Below are 25,616 nucleotides of genomic sequence, written 5' to 3'. Positions count from 1 at the left end.
CAGCTCCTCCAAACATGTGTAAGCCATAGGGCCCTGGCAAAGGGTTCACTGGGAGTTAATAATGAGCTGTCCCAGGGGCGAAGCATCAAACTGTGGTGAAAGTTAGTCCTGAACAACCAAAGCAACCAGGAGATAACCAGTTCAAACGTAATGCTCTGGGGAGTTTGAGGGTATAGCTCTAATAAATACCGCCCATATGAGCTTGACCCTCCCACACTGGAAGCAGAGAGAAGCAGAGCAAAGCAGAGGATCACAGTTCTGCAAGGCTCCACACATCTAATGGTGTTCTGAGGTCAACCTCTCATTTAAGAACTTGAAAATTTTAACCTGAAAGATTTTGGTTGGTTTGTTGGTTGGTTTTAAAAATTTTCTTACCTGTTGGTCCAAAAGCTGGAGGTTCATTTGGCCAGGCTGGCACAGTGGTTGGTAAAGAAGGCACTGCAGGAGTTACATGTACCTCTGGAGAAACTAGAAGGGGAGCTGGATTTGACAAAGACACATGTTCTACTGGCTTCTTCAAGAAGGGGAAGGAGGCAGGGGAAAGAGAAGATGAGAAGACAATTCAATTTTACTTAACACAACTTTAACTACTGGTTGAAACTTGAGTTGCCTGTCTTTTTACATAACTGAAATTTCTAAATAAATTGTCTTCCTGGTCTTAAAAAATCAAAGAAAAAAAACACAGTAGCTAAAACTTCAACACAAACAAATAATGCTCCTAATCAAGGGTTGCCTACTAAGTCACCAACTGGCAGAATTAGAAACAAACTCTAAGACAGCTTAAACACAATGCTTTTAAAGGACAAGAACAAAAATCACTGAAATCACTGTGAAATTAAAATTATTTAGATAAGCTATTCAAACAAAGATATACCATAAAACTATATACCATCCAATATAAAGGCTATTCATTGATAGGCAAGCACTAAGGACTTTTTCTATTCCTCCATTAGACAGAGACCCAAAATGCCCGCTAGAACTCAGGTTCTTCATTCTCATACTATAAATTGGTAAGGTGTTTTTTAGGTATAATTTTTCAGCTCTCTTCAGTCATTATGTTCCCACCCTTCTATGAAATAATAAATGATGCAGACAACTCAATTAAAGTTTTGAAATCAAGTAAAAATTCAGTTTCTCTTCAAAAATCTAATTTTCAAGTCAACCCACCACACAAGTAACACAAGGTACTAAATACTCAATGTCCAGGAAATGGTGATTACAAAAATTACTTTGCAAAAAAACACAGAACATTCTGGATTAATCGGCATCAGAATAAAGTATAGAAAATCATAACTGCACCTGTCACCTAAACTGTGGGCTAGTATAAATTCTCCCCTTATATACAAATGCTTCCTGCACTTAACCATAAACAGAGGTAAGAAACTCAGGGAATGGAGTATTTAATGGCAATTGCAACAATACACTTACTTGTTCTAAAGGAGATGGGCACTCCAATTTCTTTGACTTTGAAGGTGATGAAACTCTTGCACATTTATCGTCACTAATATTCTTTGAAAGAAAAAAAAGATATAATTTTGTATTTCAAAGACCTACATTCTAGGATAACTGTGGCTGCCTTCACCTGAATGAACACTCTCACAAATGAATATTTCTTTCAATTACATTATAATCTTCGACAAACACATAGCTTTTTTTTTTTAATATATCAAGCTACTGGGTCAGTTTTATTGGAGACAGAGCTTCAGAACAGCATACTCTTCTTTAAAAAATCCCAATCTACTCTAGTAATAGAGAGTAAAAACTACTTTCCAACAATTCACAAATGGCATCAAAATGCACCTTGAAGAAATGGTTGTAATTTGTGACTTCTCTATCTCCACCACCTTTTTCCATTGTTTTTCCTTTGCTTTTCTACTTCCCTAAAACATATCTATAAAATGTTGAAAGCTTCTCCACCTTTTCCTTCCTTCTATTTCTTCCTGCTGTACTATCAGTGTTAAAAAAAAAAAAAGAAAGAAAAAAGAAAAGAAAAGATGTAATTAGTGAATTAGTGTTTAAAATTTACCTCCAATGTGCTTGGTTCAGGTTTTTTATCCAAGTGAATACTATGCCCATGGACAGGGTCTGTAACAAAATTGGCAAGATAAAAAGGTTGCATCAGCCACCAGTCAGGTTTGGATAGAGATGAACAAAATAGGAAGACAGACACAGCCAAGAATACTATTTGAGGGGAGGGGAGATGTGGCTCAAGTGGTTGAGCTCCTGCCTCCCACATGGGAGGTCCAGGGTTCAGTTCCCGGTGCCACCTGAAAAAACAAAAACAACAAGCAAAACAAATGAAAAAACCAACTAAAGGAAGCCAATATGGCTCAGTGAATGAGGACCAGCTTTCCATTTATAAGGTCCTGAGTTCAATACCTAGTACCTCAAAAAAAAGGACTACTACTTAAACTATGTTTAGTCAGCCAAAAATGTAGTTTTTGGAATAAACATTTAAAATGCCCTCGTCTGAGTCAGTGTTTCTCTGCAACAGATATGTAACATTAGACAAACTGCTTAAAAACATTAAATGGATTCTTTATCCAGCGTATGGCTTTACACCAGCACTGATCGCTAGCATCTGCATTCAAATGATGAAGTAACATACCTTTATCTTTTCGATCTTCTATATCTAGTCTCCGCCTGCTTCCTTTTCTATCACTGACATGGGATGCTTTTCTCTGGATGCATGAGTTGCTATTCTGAGAAGCTGACTGACTGACTGACGAGCTCTTTAAAATGAACAAAATCCAACATTTTATTAAAGACCTACCCACAAATATATAAAAACAAATACTTGAATTATATGCAGTTAATCTTAATCTTCATACTTCTGACTAAATAATCTCAAACTGTATAGCCCTAGCTCTATATATGCTCTGAAACTACAAAAGGCAGGAGGTAGGGTCCACATTTAATTACTAACTCTACAGTAATATTACCAGGTCAAAGTAAATGGCAAATCACACCTGTGGCTTATAAATAGTTACACACTTCTTCTAGGGAACTTCGTATCTCTATTTCAGGAAGCCATTCTGACCAAACATCACTTTGCAAATTCTACTTAATTCTCCGCACAAAGAGTAGCATCCCCCATACCAACATTCCAAAGAAACTACTAGAGAACCACAGTCCTTTGCGCAAATTAGCAAATACAGTACACTAGGATTCTTATCACCAAAATGCTACTGTCAGCAAATCACTCAAGCTCTGCATGAGATGCAACCTTCTCATCTATAAAATGAAGAGGCTGGGAATACGTCAGTTTTTAAACTAAATGATCACTGAAGGTCCTTTCCTCTTCAGGCACACTATGAATAAATGTTTCTCACAGGTAAGAAAAGGATCTCAGTCCTCTGTGGCAGGAGTTTTCTAGAAGACAAGACAGAGTATCAAATCCAAGATAAGATCAAACTCCCTAGTCTAAAAATGAGTATGAAGCCCATATTTTAATAATAAAGAAGTTTTAAAATCTGTCCCCATATTATAGTAGCTGTACTTATACATGCTGCATACCCTTCCATAACATTCCATTTTGCTTGTTTAATCCATTATTAAGAATAAGTGTTCCATGACCATTCTAGATCACACATAATTTGGGTGCTACTTCCCAATACTTAGAAGACAATAGGCACAGGGTTCCCAGCCCCAGCCCCCAGACTGTGCTACCAATGAGCCCTCACGGAGCATTTACATGTCTTCTCTTCTGAATTCCCCAAATGACTTAAGAAAACTGAAGGTACAGAACATTTCTTTCATCAGAGAAGCATCAAACACAGCACAGTGTCTTACACACTGAACAAGGGCAAAGTCACAAGATTACATAGACTACTACCTTCCAACCACAAACACTCCGGAAGACAGCTTTCATGTATATTAGGTCCTGGTATGTTTAACAAGAAACAATGAAAATATTTCCCAGATTTTATATATGTATCTTGTAAAGGGTTAACTGAATTGTGACCCTCTAGCAAAATACACATGTTGTGGTTCAAAATAAAATACCAGACTAGAAGTCAGCAAACCAATTTACTTGCCTCAACTCTGCCACAAACTAGCAATATTTCTAGGACTCATTCCATATAAAATCTGAAAACGAGAGAGATCATGTTGCTTTGCTATTAAGGAAGCTTTCAATTTAAAAATTATTAGTCTACCAATAGAAACTATATTAATGGCCTGGTAACTGTAAGCTTCTACCCAAAATAAATAACACTTAAAAAAAAAAAAGCTATAATAAAAGGGACCAATTTCTAAACAGAAACTTTTAATATCTCTTTTTATACATACAGAAAGGGCTGGGAAAGCCTGTTCATCTCTGTTCTGAATCTCATAGAGCAAACGAGATTCTTCTGTAGCTTGCTTTTCTCTGCGCTCCTCTGCGGAGAGGCCGAAAAAGTTAGAGTCGCGACTTGTGTGATCAAAATCCTCAGGTCTCTCACGATCAGTTTTTCTATCAAATAAAACATTCTTGTCAGAAAAAAACCAAAATGACAAAATATACTGATTATCTAAAATAAAGTGAAATTACCTATTTGCAATACAAATATTTAACTTGGCTATACTGTGACATTAGAGAATTTTTAACACCTGATTAATAAGTGTTTAGCAAATATGAGCTCCCGTAGCATTACATTACATTAGAGAGTCAAGAAGGAAAACTTAAAATGGAAAAAAAATTTAAAAGAAAAATATAATGTATGTCACCAAATTACATAATTTTTAAATTTTTCATGAAGGTAGAAATTCAAGTACTATATATCTTCTTTATGCCATAGTCCAGTACTTTCATAAGAATTCTTTTTTTTTTTTTAGGAGGTACTGAGGATTGAACCCAGGACCTCACATATGGGAAGCAGGTGCTCAAGTACTTGAGCTACATCTACTTCCCCAGAATTCCATTTAAAGGAAAAGGAATGCTGTTAGATTAGGTCCTAAAAGCATTCTAATTTTCTGTTCTAACCAGGACCATTGTCCTGTTTACTGATATCACCAAAGAAGATGGAGAGCTAAATGTGCCAGGTTAGATACTAATTGCACAGATAAGACTACTGCCATCCTAAATACAATTTTGGATTTCCCGGAAGGTGGAGGACTAGAGAGACACAGGACTCTCTTCTCCTCCATAAAAAAAGGCTACAAGACAGGTTGCAACAGCCTAGAAAAAAGATCTTCTAGAGTTTAGGACACCAGGCAAAGGCTGGACACCACCTTTGGGGACACCAGAGAAAGGGACAAAGGAGGGAAATCAGAACAACAAAGCTATGAGTTGAAACCAGCAGCTAGTGCTGCCGGCACATCCCCCACACTAAAGGACACTTTAGGACTCTGGGGCTCTGGGCCTGCCAGTACAGACAAACGGGGCTCCTGGGATCTACCACCCCAGGAAAAGGGAGATAGAGGAACACAGCCTAAGGCTGACTCTGCTTCAGACCCACAAATTTGGTCTGCTGTTCCCCAGGAGCCCTTCCAGGCCCGGTGGGGCCAACCACTGTTTGCCTTGGGAGCCTGCAAGGAGCTAAAGATATAAGACCCTCCCAATCTCCTTCTCTACTAAGTTGGACTGATTGTTGAGGACTCAAGAAGGGAGTGAAAATACTTCCTACCCCGGAAAAGGAAGGGGGCTGCCAGAGAAGGCTGGAGAACTGAGAAAGTTTGAATTACAAGGCTCTTAGCCTCCAGTAAGAAGCTCTATCACAATGATTCAGTCAGTGTTGCAACAAATACACTCAGACCAGGCACTGCTAGAGCTGCCAAACGACACCATCTACTGGCAGGCCAAGGAAATGCATGTGAGAAAATTAAAAATGAGAGAGGCCTTTTCCAGTCTTTATAGCTTCCCTCCCCAAGGCCCTAGGAAGCAGGTCTGCAATCAATTACTGGGTCCACATCCCAGTTTTGAGCAACTAGCGGGGACAATCCTAACAATCCAGGTCAAGCCAAGTATCAAAGAGCAGTGATAACACATAGCCTCCCACCACTAAATCCTTACAGAAGAGAAAGAAACTGAGCATACGACTAAACTACATCCTAATCAGATGCCTAGACATCAGCAAAAAAAATTCAAGCCATACTAAGAAAACGTAAGACAAGGCCCAAGAAAAGAAATATATCAAAGCCCCAGATGAGACGCAGGATTTGAGAGAATTAGCGAGATGTGCAGATTTCCCAAATCAAAATAATTAGGTGAAAGACAATATAAGTAAAGAGAAAAATGACATCAAGAAGACACTGAACAAGTGCAAAAGGAATGTGGAATCCTGAACAGAAAAGTAACAGAACTCATAAGAATGAAAGACACAATAGGTGAGATCAAAAACACACTAGAGGCTTACAGCAGTAGACTTGAAATAAGAAAGAAAAAGTGATATCGAAGACAGAACAGCTGAAATTGAAGAGAGAAAAGAACGGAGAGAGGAAAGAATGGAAAAAACTGAGCAGGGGCTCAGAGAGTTGAATGACAAGACAAAATGTAACAACATACATGTCTTGGGAAATCCAGAAGGAATAGAGAAGGGAAAATGGGCAGAAAGAGTATCTGAGGAAACAAAGCTGGAAACTGCCCAATTCTCACAAGAGAAAAAAACTTACATGTCCAAGAAGCACACTGTACCCCAATCAGATAAATCTAGACAGACCAACTCCAAGACACATACTACTCAGAATGTTAAATGTCAAAAATAAAGAGAAAATCCTCAGAGCAGCAAGGGAAAAGTAAACCATACCACATATAAAGGATGCCCAGTAAGGCTTAGTGTGGATTTCTCTTCAGAAAACATGGAGACGAGAAGACAGAGATATGATATAATTAGGATACTGAACGAGAAAAACTGCCAGCCAAGAATTCTTTATCCAGAAAAATTGTCCTTCAAATATGAAGGTGAGTGTAAAATATTCACAAACAGAAACTAAGAGAGTTTGCAAAAAAAGAATCACCTTTGCAGGAAATATTACAGGAAGTCTTAGATCCTGAAAGAAAACAACAGAGAGAAAGGCCTGGAGGAGAGTATAGAAAAAAGAAAAGCAGAAAGGATAACCAAAAGAATAAAAAAGACAGACAAAAATATGATATGACATATGAAAACAAAAGAAAATGGTGGAAATAAGTAGTGCATTTACAGTAATATCATTGAATGTGAATGAATTACATTTGCCAATCAAAAGACTGACAGAATGGTTAAAAACATGAGCCTTCCATATGCTGCTTATAAGAAACTCACCTTAAACCCATGGATACAAAACAGCTGAAAGTGAAAGGTTGTAAAAAGATACTCCACGCAAATTGTAAACAGAAAGGAGCAGGTGTAGCTACACTAATAACTGACAACACAGACTTTAAATGCAAAAAAGTTTTAAGAGATACAAAAGGCCTTTATATATTAATAAAGGGCAATCCAACAGGAAGATGAAAGTCATAAATATCAATGCAATTAACCAGGGTGCCCCAAAATACATTAAATAAACCCTGGGAAAACTGAAGGGAGAAAAAGAAATCTCTACAATTATCCTTGAAGACTTCAACACCCCACTCATGTCATTAGATAGAACAACTAAACAGAAGATCAACAAGGAAACAGAGAACTTGAACAATATGATAAACAAGTTAGATCTAACAGACATATATAGAACACTTGCATCCAAATTTAGAAGGTTAAAGATTCTTCTCAAGGGTCCTTGGATCTTTCTCCAGGATAGATAACATGTTAGGGCACAATGCAGCTCTCAGTAAATACAAAAAGAATGAAATTATACAAAACATTTTCTAGATCATAATGGAATGAAACTGGAAATCAGTAACAGGAAAAAAGTAAATTCACGAACGGGTGGAGGCTGAACAACACACTCCTAAATAATCAGTGGGTCAAAGAAGAAATGGCAAGTGAAATCAGTAAATACATTAAAACAAGAACACAATGTATCAAAACTTATGGAATACAGCGAAGAGGGAAATTTATAGCCCTAAATGACTATATTAAAAAAAAAGAAAGCGCTAAACTCAAAGATTTAACTGAACAACTAGAGAAATTAGAAAAAGAAGAGCAAATCAATCCCAAAGCAAGCAGAAGGAAAGAAATTATAAAGATTAGAGCAGAAATAAATGAAAGTGAGAACAAAACAATAGAGAAAATCAATAAATATAATTTTGGCCAAAGGAGAAGGATAAGAAATTCAAGGAATTGAAATCAATAGTCTATAACACCACCCTAATATTTTTAGATGGCATCAATCTATTAAAGGCAATATGAATACTATTACCACCATGTCTAAGAGTCCCACAACAGGACAAAATAAAAATCCAAAACCCTACAGGAAAAATGTTTGTCACTGTACAAAGAGATATATTCCACCTAAAAAAGAGTGGGAGTGACACTATGATAGTCATCTTTTTTTTTACCTCCAAAATAAAGACTATCCATTTCATGTCCTCAGATAGTCCCACGTATAATAAGACCCTAATTTCAACAAGGCCATTTGTCAACTCCAATATAGTTTACCGAAAAAGCAAGTGGAAAAGAAATCTGGACTCTCCTGATCTTAGATCAGTCCTTCTCAAATCCTAGGGGTAGATAACTCCATAAAGGACTTGGCAAGTGTCATGAGTCTCTGGAAAAGTACCACCACCTTACCATTTTTCTTCAAAGAAAATTATTGCTAAATATTTCTTTTTATCCTTGCCAGTAAATAAAGAAGACCAAGCCCTTGCTATCTACACCTGGATAGAGATGTTCAGCAATGATGTTGCTATCATTTACAGGACTTGCATATCTACATTAATGAGAGCATACATGACAATCCTGCTTGGTTTTTGTTTTGTTTTCTTTTCTCCAAAGGAAGGGAGAATACCACTGAAGAAGAAATGAAAAAGAGGCCATTAAGGTATTTTTCCCAGTATTACAGGTTAACTCAGGTCTCTTTTATTCTTTAAGTAGAAGAATTAAAAACTAATGGGTTAAATAGAAAAGTACAGTTAGGAAAACGCTACCAGGCTTAAACCATTTGGATTTACCAAAGTTAGCTAAAAAATTAACTTCTAGGCGGCAGACTTGGCCCAGTGGTTAGGGCGTCCGTCTACCACATGGGAGGTCCGCGGTTCAAACCCTAGGCCTCCTTGACCCGTGTGGAGCTGGCCCATGTGCAGTGCCACGCGCCAAGGAGTACACCCTGTAAGGAGAGCCGCCCAGTGCCAAACAAAGTGCAGCCTGCCCAGGAATGGGGCCACACACACAGAGAGCTGACGCAACAAGACGCAACAAAAAGAACAGATTCCCGTGCCACTGACAACAACAGAAGTGGACAAAGAAGACGCAGCAAACAGACACAGAAAACAGACAACCGGGGTGGGGGGAAGGGGGAAGGGGAAAGAAATCAATCTTTAAAAAAAAAAAATTAACTTCTACAAGATTAAAAATAAAATTTCACCTTCAATATTCAATAATCAGCATTTTCTAACTTTATTTTAATAATATTTTAGTAAAATTCATTCTCACACTCACAATGGAGACAGCACACTGATCCATAACTGCAAATACCACTAGGTTCCTATGTAATGTCATGATGTCAAAAATTTTCTAAAGTGTCATTATTTATGTATTAACCACTGCCTCATCAAGTACCATCAAGTGTTGTTATATTGCAAAGTAATAAAAAATAGTTAACCCATATGAGAAAGGATTCTAACAAGACAAAGACATTCCATTCCACTTTAGTTAGTGTTCTATCAATTCCTAGGAAACTGAAGACAACACAGAAATACTGGATAGAACTTCAGTTTATATTATTTTAGTTGTTTAGCAGCTTGTGTGTTTTTCTTTTTAATCTTTAGTATACTAAAGAATACACTGATTTTCAAGGAAAAATGTTCTAGTTTATCAAAAAATGACAACTTTATTAAAGAAAAATCTTTCTGCTTTATGATCTTTCCATAATTTTATATTTTAAGATTTCAAAGCTAATATTCAAAGACGTTAATTCTCTTAGTACTTTGGCTACCTTGGATAAGCTGCCATCAGATACTAGTGGAGTCTGGTCAATGTCCACACAAAAGACTGCAGCCACAATTAGTCAAAAAGTGGCAAAAAAACTGTCTGTTGGGAGAGGCAACCCACCATGGGCCTTGAGCATCCCTGCACATTGTTGCCACGTGTGTGAAGAATGCAAGACCCCGACTACTCTTCATCCAGGCCAATTCTTAGTGTAGCGTTTACAGTTAGTATCCCTGAGAGATGAGGTAAGATGTTCCCTCCAATTGATTTTTAATCATTTATTCTCAACAGAACAAACTTTAAAAATTAAATTGGATGCCCCTGCAGCAAGAAACTGAACAACCAAGAAAACAGGGATAGGAAAAAAACTTAAAATAGAATAACACCTTGAATTCTGAATATTAGTTTTCTATTCTAAATATTTTTAACTTAATGGATCTGAAATGTTGGTACTGATAACATATCAGCCTGAGAACCTAAAACTCTCCTGAGCTGCTAGGTAAACTATCCCTAAAATCAAAGTTTTAAGTGCAAGTCCAAGAAAGCAGAATCTGCAAATGCCAGAAATGAAGGAAGTGAAGTCCAGAGCTTGGCAAACACATAAGCTGATGCTATAATCTTCAGGAGATTGGGGAGAGGGCAATTACAGAGATGAGGCATTGGTCTCAGTAGCCGGGGGGGTGTGGGGGGTGGGGGTTCCTATGCCCACAATAGACATAGCCATAAGTTTGTATGAAGAAGACATATCACAATTTAAGATACTCCCTCCAAATACATCTCTTTCCAAGGGCTATAAACTCAGTGGAAAGGCAGATTAGGGAAAACCAAAATCTACATAGCACTGAAGTTCACCTGTCCCTGGATATCCAGTCTGAATGCTGTTAGGAAACAGATAAGGCTCAACTGATAGAGTGTCCACCTACCATATAGGAGGTCCAGGGTTCAAACCCAGGGCCTTCTGGCCCATGTGGAGCTGGCCCACACGCAGTGCTGCCATGCACAAGAAATGCCATGCCATGCAGGGGTATCCCCATGTAGGGGAGCCCCACATGCAAGGAATGCGCCCCCCCAAGGTGGGCTGCCCTGCATGAAAAACGCAGCCCGCCCAGGAGTGGCGCCGCACGCACAAGAGAGCTGACACAGCAAGATGACCCAACAAAAAAAGAGACACAGATTCTAGGTGCTGCAGAGAATGCAAGTGGACACAGAAGAACATACAGCAAATGGACATAAGAGAGCAGACAACAGGGCGAAGGGGAGAGAAATTTAAAAAATTAAAAAAAAAAATAATAATGCTGTTAATTCATAATCAGAGTAACCTAAAACTTGTGACCCCATAATACTATTAGAGCCAGTAACACAAACTTATCAGAACAAAATAAACCAAGTAATTGTGGCTCATTTAAGTTCTTATACAAAGAAAAGTACTGTAATCCTCTAAGCAATTAGGAGTGCAATTTGGAATCCAGTATTTAACAAGTTACCAGCCACCAAAAAAGATCTCCCAAATCAGTAAGTTGAAAAACATCTTAAAGGTTTCTTATCTTACAAAATAACTCTGATTTGTTGAAGAGAATGGTAACTGATATTCTCACATAGCATTTTATCAACACTTAAAATATAAACAAAAGTTATAATGAACATTTAAATGCATGTGACAAATAAAAAAACTATCTCTAACTTTTTTTTTTTTAAGATTTATTTATTTCTCTCCCCTCCCGCCCACCCTAGTTGTCTGTTCTGTTCTCTGTGTCTATTTGCTGCGTGTTCTTTGTCCACTTCTGTTGTTGTCAGCGGCACGGGAATCTGTGTTTCCTTCTGTTGCGTCATCTTGTTGTGTCAGCTCTCCATGTGTGTGGCACCATTCCTGGGTAGAATGCACTTTCTCTTGTTGGCGGCTCTCCTTACGGGGTGCACTCCTTGCACGTGGGGTTCCCCTATGCAGGGGACACTCCTGCATGGCACGGCACTCCTTGTGCACATCAGCACTGAGCGTGGGCCAGCTCCACATGGGTCATGGAGGCCCAGGGTTTGAACCGCGGACCTCCCATGTGGTAGGCAGACGCCCTAACCACTGGGCCAAGTCCGCTTCCTATCTCTAACTTAATTCCCCCTTTTTTTTGGAGGTACTAGGTGAAGGGATTGAACCTGGGACCTTGTATATGGGAAGCCAGTGTGCAATCACTGAGCTACACCTGCTCCCAATTTCCACTTCTTTTGCATTAAAAAAGATTACCTTATACTTTGGGAGGGTGTCCTACTAAGATTTTTGTGCTCACTCGTGGATTTCTGAGACTGTGACCCTGGAGAGTGACTAGAGAATGCAGGTTGTCTCAGTCCTGAAGGATTCTGTAGTCGAGGAGGTAGTACTGATGTGGCTTTTACTGGCTTGCTTGGATTCTTCGGCCCTCTATAATCCATGTCTGTGACAAGAACCCAAAAACATCTCATAATTTTACTATTATAAACAATCCCAAGTACCACCATCCCTACGCACCCACCCCCCCCATTCCTACCAGAATGGAAATTTTGACCAGAAGCAGATGTTTTTTTCATCTTCTTCCCTGTCACTGTGTTCCAGCTTTCTGGGGAAGATGGCTTGAGGTTCTTCGGTGAGTGTCTTCAAAAGGAAAAGACTTGTAACAACTTAAAGTACTCCTCAGTAAGAATATCTACTTACAGAAGTACTCCACAAAAGTATTTTATTTTCAACTTACAAAAGCTAAAAATTTTCAGCTTTAGTTCTTATATTAAAAATAAATTAGAATTTAAGTACAAACAGCATTTAGCAATTCAGTATTAATTCTAATCGATAACATAAAAAAAGTAAAACTAAAAGTAAACAAAAAAAATAACATTCATCAAAGTCTTATGTAATAATTAAGAGAACATAAAACTAAAAGGCCATAATCACAAAACAAAAGGGGTATTAGGTAAATATTATCATTATTCTGTTAGAAGTGATAAAGTATTATATTAAAGTAGGGAGGGAAGGTCCTTATTTTGTTAAAGACACAATAGTTTCTATGGGGGAAATGGGGATGACTGGGATTTGCTTTAAAATATGCCAATTCCACCCCTGAAGGGAAAAAAAAAAAAAGGCACTAGAAAGAATAGGTTAGAAAAGATTGTCAAAAGTTGATAGATGCTGAAACCATGATCATTAGATTCGTGTTCACTGTACTATGCTCCTTATATTTGTGTATGTTTGAAATTTTCCATAATAAGTTTCTTTTAAGGTGCGATTTATCACCTTTTTCTCTAAGCAAAGGCAGCGGCAACTGAAACAAAAAGTGTCCTAAACTAAACTAACTGTATTAACAGCAAGTTTATGTATAACCATAAATTTTACTACTCCATATGATAAACATTTTCTGAATACCAACTATATGTAGTACAATACTGAAAGAAATTAAAATGAATATGGTCCCTACCGTACATAATGCCCACTGTATAGTTACACAATCTAGTCAATTTCCCCAACTGCCTTTGTGAAAAATGGCACATTTTAAACAGTAAGCAATAAAGCAAGTATTTTTAATTTAAAAATTGCCAAAGTGTAAAGCATTACATTTGAACAGAATTTAAAGTGTTTTTTGCTAAAGATCTAAACAAATATATTTTCTACACATAGGCAATATCTTTCACTGAATTTGCAAATAAACAGGGTGATTTAGAAAGACTCATTATTACATTAGGCTAAATGGAAGCATTAATAAATGCCTTAGTTTAAAAGTAGTACATACTTCTTTCCAAGTTCTTCAACCAAAACTGGTCCATTCTCAGAGTAAACCCCTTGAATGTCCGTATTAGAAAATTTTCCATTGTGAGCTAACCTAACCTGCAGAACAATTCCAGAAAGAAAGTCAGGCAACTGCTTCCTGTGCATTATTGTTCAGTTTTCTAATTGTTATTTTATTCTCAAAGAGAAAATAAATGTACATGCATAAAAAGCAAAACTAAGTTAAAAAGGGTATATAATAAAGTCTATCTCCCTGAACTCCCAAACATCCATACCTCTCCCTAAAAGAAGAAAACAAGGTTTTTGTTTATTCTTTCCAAGTTTTTTTAATAGCATAAGGAGAAGTAGGAGCACAATTTATTAAGCTCTAAACAAGAGAGGCAGTAAGGCTTAGTTCTGAGTGCAGGGCTATGGCACCTCTTAGTGGGATTCCAGGCCTGGCTTTTCCACTTACCAGCAATATGACTGGCTAAGTTACTTAGCAGCTCACACTCAGGTTTCCTCATATGCAAAATGGGGCTATTAATAGTACCTAACTCATGGGGTTCAGGAAAATGGAATGAGAATACATATATTACAATGACACCAACACGCACCTGGCAACCACCACTCTACAAATGAGAACTATAATTACATAATATAAAGTATAATCATAATTACTATTATCTTCCATTTTTCCAGAGGAAAACTGAATAGTAAAAATACATAACTGTGATCTTTTTCTCCCTAAAAATAGATCCATCACCTTTCCTCTAATATACAGTTGGAATTATCCAACTGCAAATTATGACAAAGGGTAATAAACCTTTAGGTTTCTTCCAAAAATCAAACTATATATACTAACACAGCTCCCAATCACTGCATTAGGAACACAATGTTTTATGCAACCACCTACTTTTATTAGTATATGAAAGTCCTCAGGCTGAGGTTTTATTCTTCATCAATCACAACAGGACATTTTGTCTTCCTTCCCTCAAGAGTTCAACAATAAAAAGGATTTCCCTGAAACTGTTATCAAATGTTTAAACTATATCTTACATGTTTATTTGAGTAAAAAAAGTCACCTGAGTCATCAGTTTCCAGAATTAAAATTTCAATTAAGTTTTATCCAAGTGAAATGGTTAAATAGTAGAAATAAACAAAATACTCTAAAAAGGAAAAAACTACAATAGGTATCTACATTATCTACATTATCAACACCTAGTTTACCAAAAGCAACATCAACCCCCAAAGGAAATATGCTTGATGAGAATAACATAACTTTAATAATGTAGATGTGGCATAAAATATTATCTTCTCTGCTGGGTGTGGTTGGGTGGGATGCGGGGGCAGTTTAAGCCCTCAATTTACTCTTTGGTTCTCTTCCAAGTTTCCCATTTCACCATAGTAAAAGTAACTCTTTATGAATAGAACACATTTCTGACAATCTTGTAAGAAAGCACCCAAATGAAACATACCCTTTCCCACCTCTCCTTTTAAATACCCCAGAATCAGAATACTATTAAATGTTCTTAAGTTTATCACTAATGTCTTAGACATAATCAAATACATTTTACAAACCACTTTATCAAAGGAAATGAGTGTTTCCTCCACAATTCAAGAAATGTCTGTTAATGATAGTTTTAAAGTAGTTTCAAAAAGACACTTTTCAATAGAAATCACTTTTGATGAAATTTTACCTAAATCAATCTTTTTATTTTGGGATATAGCAGCGTTTTTCCATAGACAAAGATCAGAAATGGGGTCTTGGAAAATATCTAATGTAGGTACAGCAGTTTGATATAATTCCAAAAAATAAATACTGGATTATATTTGTAAACTGGTCCGTACCTGGACATGATTAAATTATGATTAGGGCTTTGATTGGGCCACGTCAGTAGGGTGTTGAGTCCCCACCCCTTGGTGGGTGGGGACTCACAGATAAAAGACATGGCAAAGGATAGAGTTGGAGTTTTGATGCTGGAGTTTTGAACTGGAGCCTGGAAAGTACACATACAGAAGAACACAGAGGAACAGAGACAGCTTCTTAGACATAGCAAAACCCCAGGGAGACAGAGCAGGTCACCTGATAGTCTACAGCTGGCCTTGTGGAGAGAGACAAAGCCTAGAGAGCCTCACAGTCTACAGCTGACCTTGCGGATAAACCAGAGGAACTGAGCCTGCAGAGAAATGAACCCTGGGAAGAGAGGAACCCAGAAATCTGAACCCTTACAGACATCAGCAGCCACCTTGCTCCAAATAAAACTTTGGTGAGGGAGATAACTTGTGCTTTATGGCCTAGTAACTCTAAGCTTCTACCCCAAATACCCTTTATAAAAACAAACCCTGGGAAGCGGACTTGGCCTAGTGGTTAGGGCGTCTGCCTACCACATGGGAGGTCCGCGGTTCAAACCCCGGGCCTCCTTGACCCGTGTGGAGCTGGCCCATGCACAGCGCTGATGCGCATAGGGGGTGCCGTGCCATGCAGGGGTGTCCCCCACGTAGGGAAGCCCCACGTGCAGGGGGCGCACCACGTAAGGAGAGCCACCCAGCGCGAAAGAAAGTGCAGCCTGCCCGGGAATGGCGCCGCGCACACGGAGAGCTGACACAATGACGCAAGATGATGCAACAAAAAGAAACACAGATTCCCGTGCTGCTGACAACAGAAGCAGACAGAGAAGAGGACACAGAGAACAGTCAACCGGGGGGGGGGGGGGGGGGGGGGGCGGGAGAAAGGGGAGAGAAATAAATAAATCTTAAAAAAAAACAAAACCAACAACCATTTCTGGTATTTTGCATCAGCACCCCTTTGGCTGACTAATACACCAGGTTTTCTTCAACCCTGGCACTACTGATATTTCTTTATGGTGAGGGACTATCCTGTACGTTACAGGATATTTAAAAACATACTATACCTGCAGTGCACCCCTTCCCCAAACATGACAACCAAAAATGTTTCCAGACATTGCCAAATAACCCACAAGGGTGGCAAAAACTCCCCACTTGATAACCACTGATCTAACCTTTTCCTTTAACAATTAACACTTAGGTCCAAAACAGTAGCTTATTTCAAGTAAATGGCAAAATTCCTCTTATGCTCACTCTCCTTCCTCAAGCCAACAGGGGAAAAAAAACAAACCAACCATGTTTCAGAATTTCCCAGGACAATGCCTTTCATAAACAAAACAAAAGGACCAACAAAATCAAGCCTGAATCAATTTCAGTAAATTATTTACCAAACTAAAATAAATATACAAAAGTATTGTTACTTTTTTGAAACAACTACCAAAGGTTGAATTTTTAAAGATCATGTGAAAGTATGCAATGGTTTTAGATACATATAATTTTAATAATGTATTCAAATGTGTCAAGAAGCTAAATATCAATTATTAAAATGGTAACATATGACAAATGTATTCTGATATCCTAAAATAACGTTCAAGTAACTGTTTTCTTGTTTCCGATTACAACAAACAAGATTTCAAGTAAAATCTTTTCTTCCTTTATACACATCACTTACTTGGCATTTATCTCCAACTTCATACTGTAAACCAGCAGCAATAGAATAATCACGTTTTTGTTGAGCTGTAAATAAAATCAGTATAATATCAATTGTACTTAATTATTTTCAAGTGCAACAGAAGCAAAATTTATGAAAAATGCAGATTTTAACTCACCTTGTTTAGACTGCAGCCAAATTTCATATTCCACATTTCTATAGACTGCTGGATTGAGCGACTTAAGAACCTTCCTAGACAAAGGAAGACTAGTAGAGTTCCCATTGTTCTTCTGATGCTAAACAAACAAATGAACAAAGCCAGGAAACACAATCAACACAGAAATGTTCTTGGAGCACTTTCATTTGAGATACGCATAAGAATAAAGTCAAGTGAAGAAAAATAAACTTCAAAAATCACAAAGTCAGAAATAAATTTCTTGACTCAACTGAAAAGGTAGCAAGAAAGAAAAATATTTAAACCTATATATTCATACACTTTTATATACTGAGGGACTAGTTAAAACTACTTAAATAAAATACCTGATTGCTTGACAGAGGTTTAAATCCATTCACATCATTAACAGTGGTAGTTTTACTCCTGGAAAAACAAATGTCATATTAATAATATAATGAGTACGAAAATTATATTTCCATGTAGTTAACTTTTAACCTCACAAAAAATCCCTAAAGTCAGAGCTGCTCTCAAAAATGAGCTAATATAAGTACATAAGTGTGCACATAAATGTAAATAAAATAAAAGTAATCAAAATCAATAAATAAATAGAAAGGAGTGGGTGTAGCTCAGTGAATGAGCACCTGCTCTGCATGTACAAGGTCCTGGATTCAATTACTACTACCTCTAAAAAAATTAAATGACTGTATATACTATATAATGTGCATGTGTGTGTAGACTTATATGTATATAAGTTATTGAGCTAAAGATTTTATCAGTAATTTCTACCTGCTTAACCATTAACAAGAAAATAAAAAGGGTTACACATATTCTCCAATGTACCTATAACACTGAACAAAATAGACCATATATCCTGGATCATAAAACTTGGCAAACAAAACAAATTAAAAGCATACAAAGTTCATTCCCTGAATATAATGGATTCACATCAGATATCAACAGAAAGGTATTTAGAAAATCTCCCGAAATTTGGAAAATAAAAAATACACTACTAAATAACCAAAAGGTCAAAGAAGAAATCAATAAGGAGTTAGAAATTATATGGAACTGAAGGAAAATTTAGGAACATAATACTTCAAAATGAGTGTAAGACACATTAAGCTATATTTAGAGGGTAACTTACAGTATTAAATGACTATATCAGATAGGAAGAAAGGTATCAAATCAATGGCCTCAACTTTCACCTTAAAAAACTAGGGCGAAAAATTAAAAACAAAAACATTAATAAAGGAAATAAACTGGCAGATATTTCAATGTAAAAATTTTCTTTCAATATTAAAGTGGGGCCCCATTAAAAAAAAATATTCCACTACAACAAAATCATTCATCTATAAAGGATTCAACAACCACGCCCTTCATTAATAAAAACACTTGTTAATCAAATACAACAACCAAGGAACTGATATCATATCAGCCCTTTGAATTCACTATAGTATACATACCTACACAGTGTAACTCATTCATTCAACAAATATTTCAGTGCCTACTCTGTATATGTACATGGCAATATAGTAGTACTGGGTTCTAGGAGTGACCAAAAACTCTACCCTCATGAAATGTATAATCTGGTGAGAGTAAATACAAACTAAATAAGTAATCAGTATGTTAAATGCTCATTAACGGCTATGAGGGGGGAAAAAAGTTAAGAGAAAGTAATAGTATTGAGATGTAGACTGAAATAATAAAGAGTGGGATGAGGAAAGACCTTGCCAAGATGACTTTTTTAATAAGGTGAGACAGCACAGGGAAATCCAAGAAAAAAAAGACTGAGGTGGGAGAGAGTCTGACAAAGAGACTGGTAAGGAAGGAACAGAGTGACGATATGAAGAATATGAGATGAGGTTAAAGTCTGACTTGCACCTAACAAATTCTTCTGTCCTACAATCATTCTTAATATAAATCAATCTCTCTTCTTCAACAGAATCACCAAGTTTAAATGCAGAAATTACTTGAGACTCCAACTGTCTAGGCTCTATACTAGAAAATCACTCTTAATTTCTAATATTCCAGCCTGACCAATATGAAGGCTGTAAGAATCCAAGCACAAGAGTCTAATGACATCCTCAGTCTTCCCTCATCACTACACTATTGCCTATCTATCTTGCTATGGTGATATGGCCTTCTTTTACCATAACTAAAGCCTTTTACTCAAGGCAGACATAACAAGAGTAAAAATAAAAGTTATAACAGTACAGTATAAAAAGAACTAAGCATGATAATGAGTACACCACTCCTCCACACCTCCTCCACCTTCCCTGTTACTTGTCCAGCTTACTATCCTTCAGTCCACACTTGACCAACCTCACCTGCCTACTGCCATCCTTGATATGACAGCTGTAGAAGAATATGTGCTAGAAGTTCCCCCATCCAAACACAGGTAGTAAATTACAACAAGCTAGTTATTCTCTCTTCCAACTTCTCCTATGGTCAATGACACTTGGTAATCAGATAGTTGCTTAGAGAGCAACCATGAAGCATTACTTTTATCTGTGCAAAGTTAGTCTACTCAAGGACTGAATACACAACAACACATCCGGATTCTATCCTAAATGACTCAAGTTACAAAGAAATGAAGTCAAATGTTCAATCAGGATCAGGAAATTGTAATTCAACAAGTGCCTGGGAATTAAAGATCAAAGCACTTTTTTTTTTTTTTTAATTAATTAATTTTCCTCCCTTCCCCTCCTCCCGCCCTGCTGTTTTTGCGGTCTATGTTGTCTTCTTTTCTCATTTTCTCTCCTCTAGGATTCTCCGGAATTCAACCCTAGAGACCTCTGATAGGGAGAGAGGTTCCCTGTCAATCGTGCCCCCTCAGTTCCTGGTTTCTGCTGTGCTTTGCCTTGACTTTCCCCTTGTCTCTCTTCTAATGCGTCATCATCTTGCTGCATGACTCACTTGTACAGGGCACCGGCTTGCTGCACGGGCACACTTTCTCTTCTAACCAGGAAGCCCAAGAGATCGAACCCAGGTCCTTCCATATGGTAGGCAGAAGCTCTATCACTTGAGCCACATCCAATTCCTGAGACACATTTTTTTAAGTATTTATTCAATAAAGAATTAGACATCCTATTAAGGCTTAAATTTAACCCAAGTAGGGTATTTTCATATTCTCATAGAGAAATAATGCTTACACTTTTAGTTTCACTGAAAAAGTAACTGTGTTACAAAGGGTAAACTTCTTAACAATAACACGCTTAAACTGTAGATCTCAGAGCTAGGCCGTGCACTTTACATGTTATCTCATTCTCAGGAATTCTCCCCTTTGAGGAAACACTTATATTCTCCCTTTACAGCTACAGAATTGAGGCTTCTTAATGAATTTAAGTAACTTGCCCCAAGTCTGTCTAGTTAGCAGAATCCAGGACTAAACCATGAATGTAAGGGCACTAACCATTACCCAATACTTTTTTTTTTTTAATATTTATTTATTTCTCTCCCCTTCCCTACCCTCCCCATTGTCTGCTTTGTCGATTCACTGTATGTGTTTTTCTATGTCCGCCTGGAATCTTGTCAGCAGTACCAGGAATCTGTGTCTCTTTCTATTGCATCATTTTGCTGCAGCAGCTCTCCATGTGTGTGGCGCCACTCCTGGACAGGCTGCGCTTTTTTTCCCGTGGGGTGGCTTTCCTTATGGGGCGTACTCCTTGCACATGGGGCTGCCCTACACGTGGGACACCCGTGTGGCCTGGCACTTCTTACGCACATCAGCACCACACAGGTGAGGAGGTCCTGGGTTTGAACCCTGGACCTCCCATGTGGTAGGAGGATGCTCTATCAGTTGAGCCAAATCTGCTTCCCATACCCTATACTTCTTACGTAGAAAAGAAAAATAAGCCCCCAAGACTAAGTTAAAATATGTTTATTCACAGCCTAAAAAGAGGCATTATCTGGAGTTGTTTACACATATATATACCCAAACTTGGGATTATCCAAAAAAGAAAATAAGAGAAAGCCAAGAAAATCAAAATGGCCATTTTATCATTACTGGATCTGTAAACAATTGACTGGTTAGCTTTAAATTTTAACAATACACACACATACACATAAGGCAAAATCTATTCTCCAGATGTGTCTTCATTACAGAGAAACAGATCCTCATCAACCAAAAACATCAGCTGTCAAAAGGAAGAGGAATAGTCGCATAATAGAATTACGTAAAATTAGTGGCAAAAATAATGAAACTTCTACTGATCACTACATTTTGTAAATGCTATAATATAGAAATGACATAATGCAGAAAAATGACAGTATCTTAGGACTTAAATCCATTCTTTTTTTTTTTCTTAAATAAAAGAAGTTGTGGGTTTGCCAAACAATCATACATAAACTACAAGGAGCCCACATACCACCCTATTATTAATACCCTGCATTAGTGTGGTACATTTGTTACAACTGGTGAAAGTACATTTTTATAACTGCACTATTAAATATAACCCATAGTTATATTTAAATTCATTCTTACTTGCAACTGTCATCCTCTGAATCTGATATTTCACTGTTGTTGTGGTTTTCATCATCTACTTCAGAGGTGTCTAGTCCCATCAAGATTTTACTAACATCAGTTTTAAATACCTTCTCATACAGCAATTCATAAAGGAGAGCTGCAATTAATAAGAGAGAGTTTATGCAGCATTAACTACAGTTATATTTTTAAATAGGAACACAGTATAAAAATGAGTTTGTCTATTGCCAGGCTTCTAAACTCCTAACTGGATACTCACAGCATCTTATGGGCAATAACAAAATTTATTATCAGAAAGTTGCCTAGGGAAAAATTAAGAATTTCTGTCTGTGCAAAGCTAATTAGGTAAAAATCACTATCTAAGATATTGCCCCTTTAAAAATTAACAGAAAAAGACATAATTGTGAAGCAAGTGTGATTGATGTGATGAATACCGATCAATTACTACATCCCATGCATGTGCCAAGTAATCACTTTACACCTTTATATTTAATCCCAGCAGTCAAGTATTTTTTGCCCCTTTTATTAATACATAGTGTCCTTCTTTGCTTCTTATAATAGTTTTGCATTTAAAGTTTATTTTGTCTGATATTAGTACAGATACCCAACTCTTTTTTTGGTTAGTGTTTTCATGGAGTACCTTTTTCCAACCTTTCATTTTCAGGCCATTTGTGTCCTGGGATCCAAGATGAATCTCTCAAAGACAGTTTACAGATAGCTCGTATTTTTCCTTTGGCTGTCATAAGTCATATCTTACTTTTGTCTGTCTTGTTACCCTTTCTGATACTCTTCATTCTACACTCTCCTCCAAGCCTCTCTCTCCACCCTTATCCTTTCAGGCTGCAGATCTCTTTATTATTCCTTGTAGGGCAGACCTCATGTTAACAAACTGTCTTAGTTTCTATTTATCTGAGAATATTTTAAACTTTCATTTTTGAAGGACAGTTTTGCTGGATAAAGAATTCTTAGCTGTCAGATTTTCTCATTATCTTTAATATATCTTATCACTATCTTCTTACCTCCATGGGTTCTGACAAGAAATCAGCACTTAAGACTTTATTTCTCTCTTCCCCCGCCCAGCTGTCTGCTCTGTGTCTATTTGCTGTGTATTCTTCTGTGTCCGCTTGTATTCTTGTCAGCAGCACCAGGAATCTGTGCCTCTTTTTGTTGTGTTATCTTGCCACATCAGCTCTCCGTGTGCGTGGCACCACTCCTGGGCAGGATGCACTTTTTTCACATGGGGCAGCTCTCCTTACCAGGCACACTCCTTGCGCATGGGGCTCCCCCACTAGGGGAAACCCCTGCATAGCACTGCTCTCTTTGCGCACATCAGCACTGTGCATGGGCCAGCTCACCACATGGGTCACCCATGTGGTAGGCGGACGCTTATCAGTTGGGCCAAATCCGCTCCCCCAGCACTTAGTCTTAACAAGCATCGCTTGTATGAGATGAATCATTTTACTCTTGCTGTTTTCAGAATTCTCAGTCTTTGGCATTTGACATTCTGATTTGTAAGTTTGGAGTAGTCTACTATATGATTTTTTCTGTTTAGAGTATTTTGCACTACTTGGACATGGATATTTGTCTTTCCTAAGTACTGGGAAAGTTTTGGCCATTATTTCCTCAAATATTCTTTCTGCCCCTTTTCCCTTCTCTTTTCTGGAACACCCATGAGGCAAATATTTGTGCACTTTATGCTGTTTTTCAATTCCCTGAGACCCTGCTCAATTTTTTCCATTCTTTTCTCTATCTGTTCTTCTATTTAATTTCAGAAGTTCTGTCTTCCAGGTCATTGATCCCTTCTTCTGCCTGTTTTAATCTGCTGTTGTATGCATCTTATGTATTTTTAATCTCACCTACTGTACCATTCATTTCTTTTAAGTTATTTTTCTTTGTATGCCTTCAAATTCTTCTTTAGCTCACCCAGTGTCTTCTTAAATTCTTTATCTCTTCAGCTATATTTTCCTTCATCTCCCTGAATTTATTTAGGAGGTTTGAACATCTTTGATTAGTTGTTCCAAATTCTGTATCTCCTACAACTTTTTAATTTGTTCCCTTGACTGGGCCAAACCTTCCTTTTTCTTAGTCTGATTTGTAATTTTTTGTTAATATCTAGGCATCTAATTATCTTGGTGAGTATACTCTGATGACTTGAAGTATTTTTATTCTGGTTGTACAGATGAGGTAGTTGAGACTCAGAAATGTTATTATACAACCTATCCAAACTTAAGAGAGGGCCTTGGATGGAAAACATTAAGAAACATTAAGACTGCCAAAATAAGGGACACATAGTATACAAGAGAGAACACTAGTCAGGTTTAGTCTTAGCTTTTACACTAACCGCAATCTTGGGCGAGGCCATTCACCTCAGGTTTCTCTAAAACAAGAGGATCCTTGACTAAATAGCCTAGCTCTGCATTTTATGAAATCTTGATAAATTTTTATAAGGGATTAAAAAAGCAGCCACTGAAGGGAAGAAGCATATTTAAATAATTTTGTTAGGGAGCAGATATGGCTCAAGCCATTAAGCACCTGCTTCCCACAGGGGAGGTCCCAGGTTCAGTTCCCAGTGTCTACTAAAAAACCAAAAGCAGCAAACGAACAGAAAAACCAACTCAGTGGGTGAGCTTCTCACACATGAGGTCCCAGCTTCAACCCCGAGACCCAGTACCTCAAATAAATATGTACATAGATAGACAAATAGGTTCAACCCTCACTGCGGTTCCATAAATAAATAATTTTGTTATCATTACTATGGGGGAAGAGGGGAAGGGTGCTACCAGCATTTACTGGATAAAGGCCAGGGATGCTGCTAAATATCCTATAACGCACAGGACAAAGCCATAAACCAAAAATCATCTGGCCCAAAAATGTCAATAGTACCAAGGTTAAGAAACCCTGCTTGAGAGACAAATGGAACCAAAAGCTTGATTTGGTCAATCATTTGAATTTTCAAGCTCACATTAACAAGCATTAAAAATACACAAATCCTTATTACTGAAATTCCTAAAAGGTAGAAAAAAACCTTTGCATTTCCAAGTCAAACTTTAAGTTCATTTTTCCTATTGACACAAATTTTTATTACAGTATTAATAACATTGGTAATCTGAAGTTGTTAGAAATAGCTTTTGTGTTCCAGAATAAGAATTTGTCCTGACTTGTTTGCATTAAGGCTATAGAGCTTCAAAATATAACTTCCTATATAAACACAAAAGTAATACTTACACTGACACATAGCAGAACTATCTTTATACTTTATGGGATAGACAATATCATAATGATTTCCATTTGAAAAACACAGTAATACCTAAAAGGAAAAAAGAAGACACACTTCAGCCCCTCAAAAACATGATATTTACATAGCAACATGTTTCCATTTCAATTACCAGTAGATACTCTCCAAATAGTTATTCTTTTAGAAGCTCCAACCTGGTCAACTATGGTGTACCAACATGCCAAAATGTTATACAGTCATTAAATCAAAAAGTTCTTAATGACATAGGGAAATACTTAATGTATCACAAAACAGATGCAATTAATGACACAAGGTGATTTCAACTCCTTAAAGAACAAAAGTTAAAATACCGGGGAAAAATAAAAATACCAAAACCTTATTAATACTTACATATAAGCATGAGAATCAAGTGTAAATTTTTTTTGTCTTCTTTACAGTTTCCAGTACTTTCCAAATAGTCAATTAATTATGCAGAGGGAAATGCAGAAATATGTGTTTATTTTGTTGAGAATACATTATATTC

The 25,616-nt window shown here is 37.2% G+C and overlaps 1 protein-coding gene across 1 annotated transcript in view; it reads right to left on the bottom strand.

The window, feature by feature from the left end:
* OTUD4 (OTU deubiquitinase 4) overlaps positions 1-25,616 on the bottom strand; it is a 53,878-nt gene that overhangs the window by 9,175 nt on the left and 19,087 nt on the right. The window contains exons 6-18 of the mRNA XM_058285537.2: positions 25,084-25,165; positions 21,859-21,997; positions 17,744-17,801; positions 17,382-17,499; positions 17,225-17,289; positions 13,730-13,824; positions 12,500-12,603; positions 12,220-12,406; positions 4,291-4,453; positions 2,609-2,732; positions 2,027-2,085; positions 1,429-1,509; positions 376-514 (exon numbers count right to left, since the gene is read on the bottom strand). Of these exons, the coding sequence (XP_058141520.1) occupies positions 376-514; positions 1,429-1,509; positions 2,027-2,085; positions 2,609-2,732; positions 4,291-4,453; positions 12,220-12,406; positions 12,500-12,603; positions 13,730-13,824; positions 17,225-17,289; positions 17,382-17,499; positions 17,744-17,801; positions 21,859-21,997; positions 25,084-25,165 (1,414 nt within the window). The remainder of the gene's footprint in view (positions 1-375; positions 515-1,428; positions 1,510-2,026; positions 2,086-2,608; positions 2,733-4,290; positions 4,454-12,219; positions 12,407-12,499; positions 12,604-13,729; positions 13,825-17,224; positions 17,290-17,381; positions 17,500-17,743; positions 17,802-21,858; positions 21,998-25,083; positions 25,166-25,616) is intronic.

This window comes from Dasypus novemcinctus, chromosome 1 (genome assembly GCF_030445035.2).
Source record: "Dasypus novemcinctus isolate mDasNov1 chromosome 1, mDasNov1.1.hap2, whole genome shotgun sequence".
In the NCBI taxonomy this organism is placed as follows: domain Eukaryota; kingdom Metazoa; phylum Chordata; class Mammalia; order Cingulata; family Dasypodidae; genus Dasypus; species Dasypus novemcinctus.
This window is presented reverse-complemented; position numbering and strand designations above follow the sequence as displayed.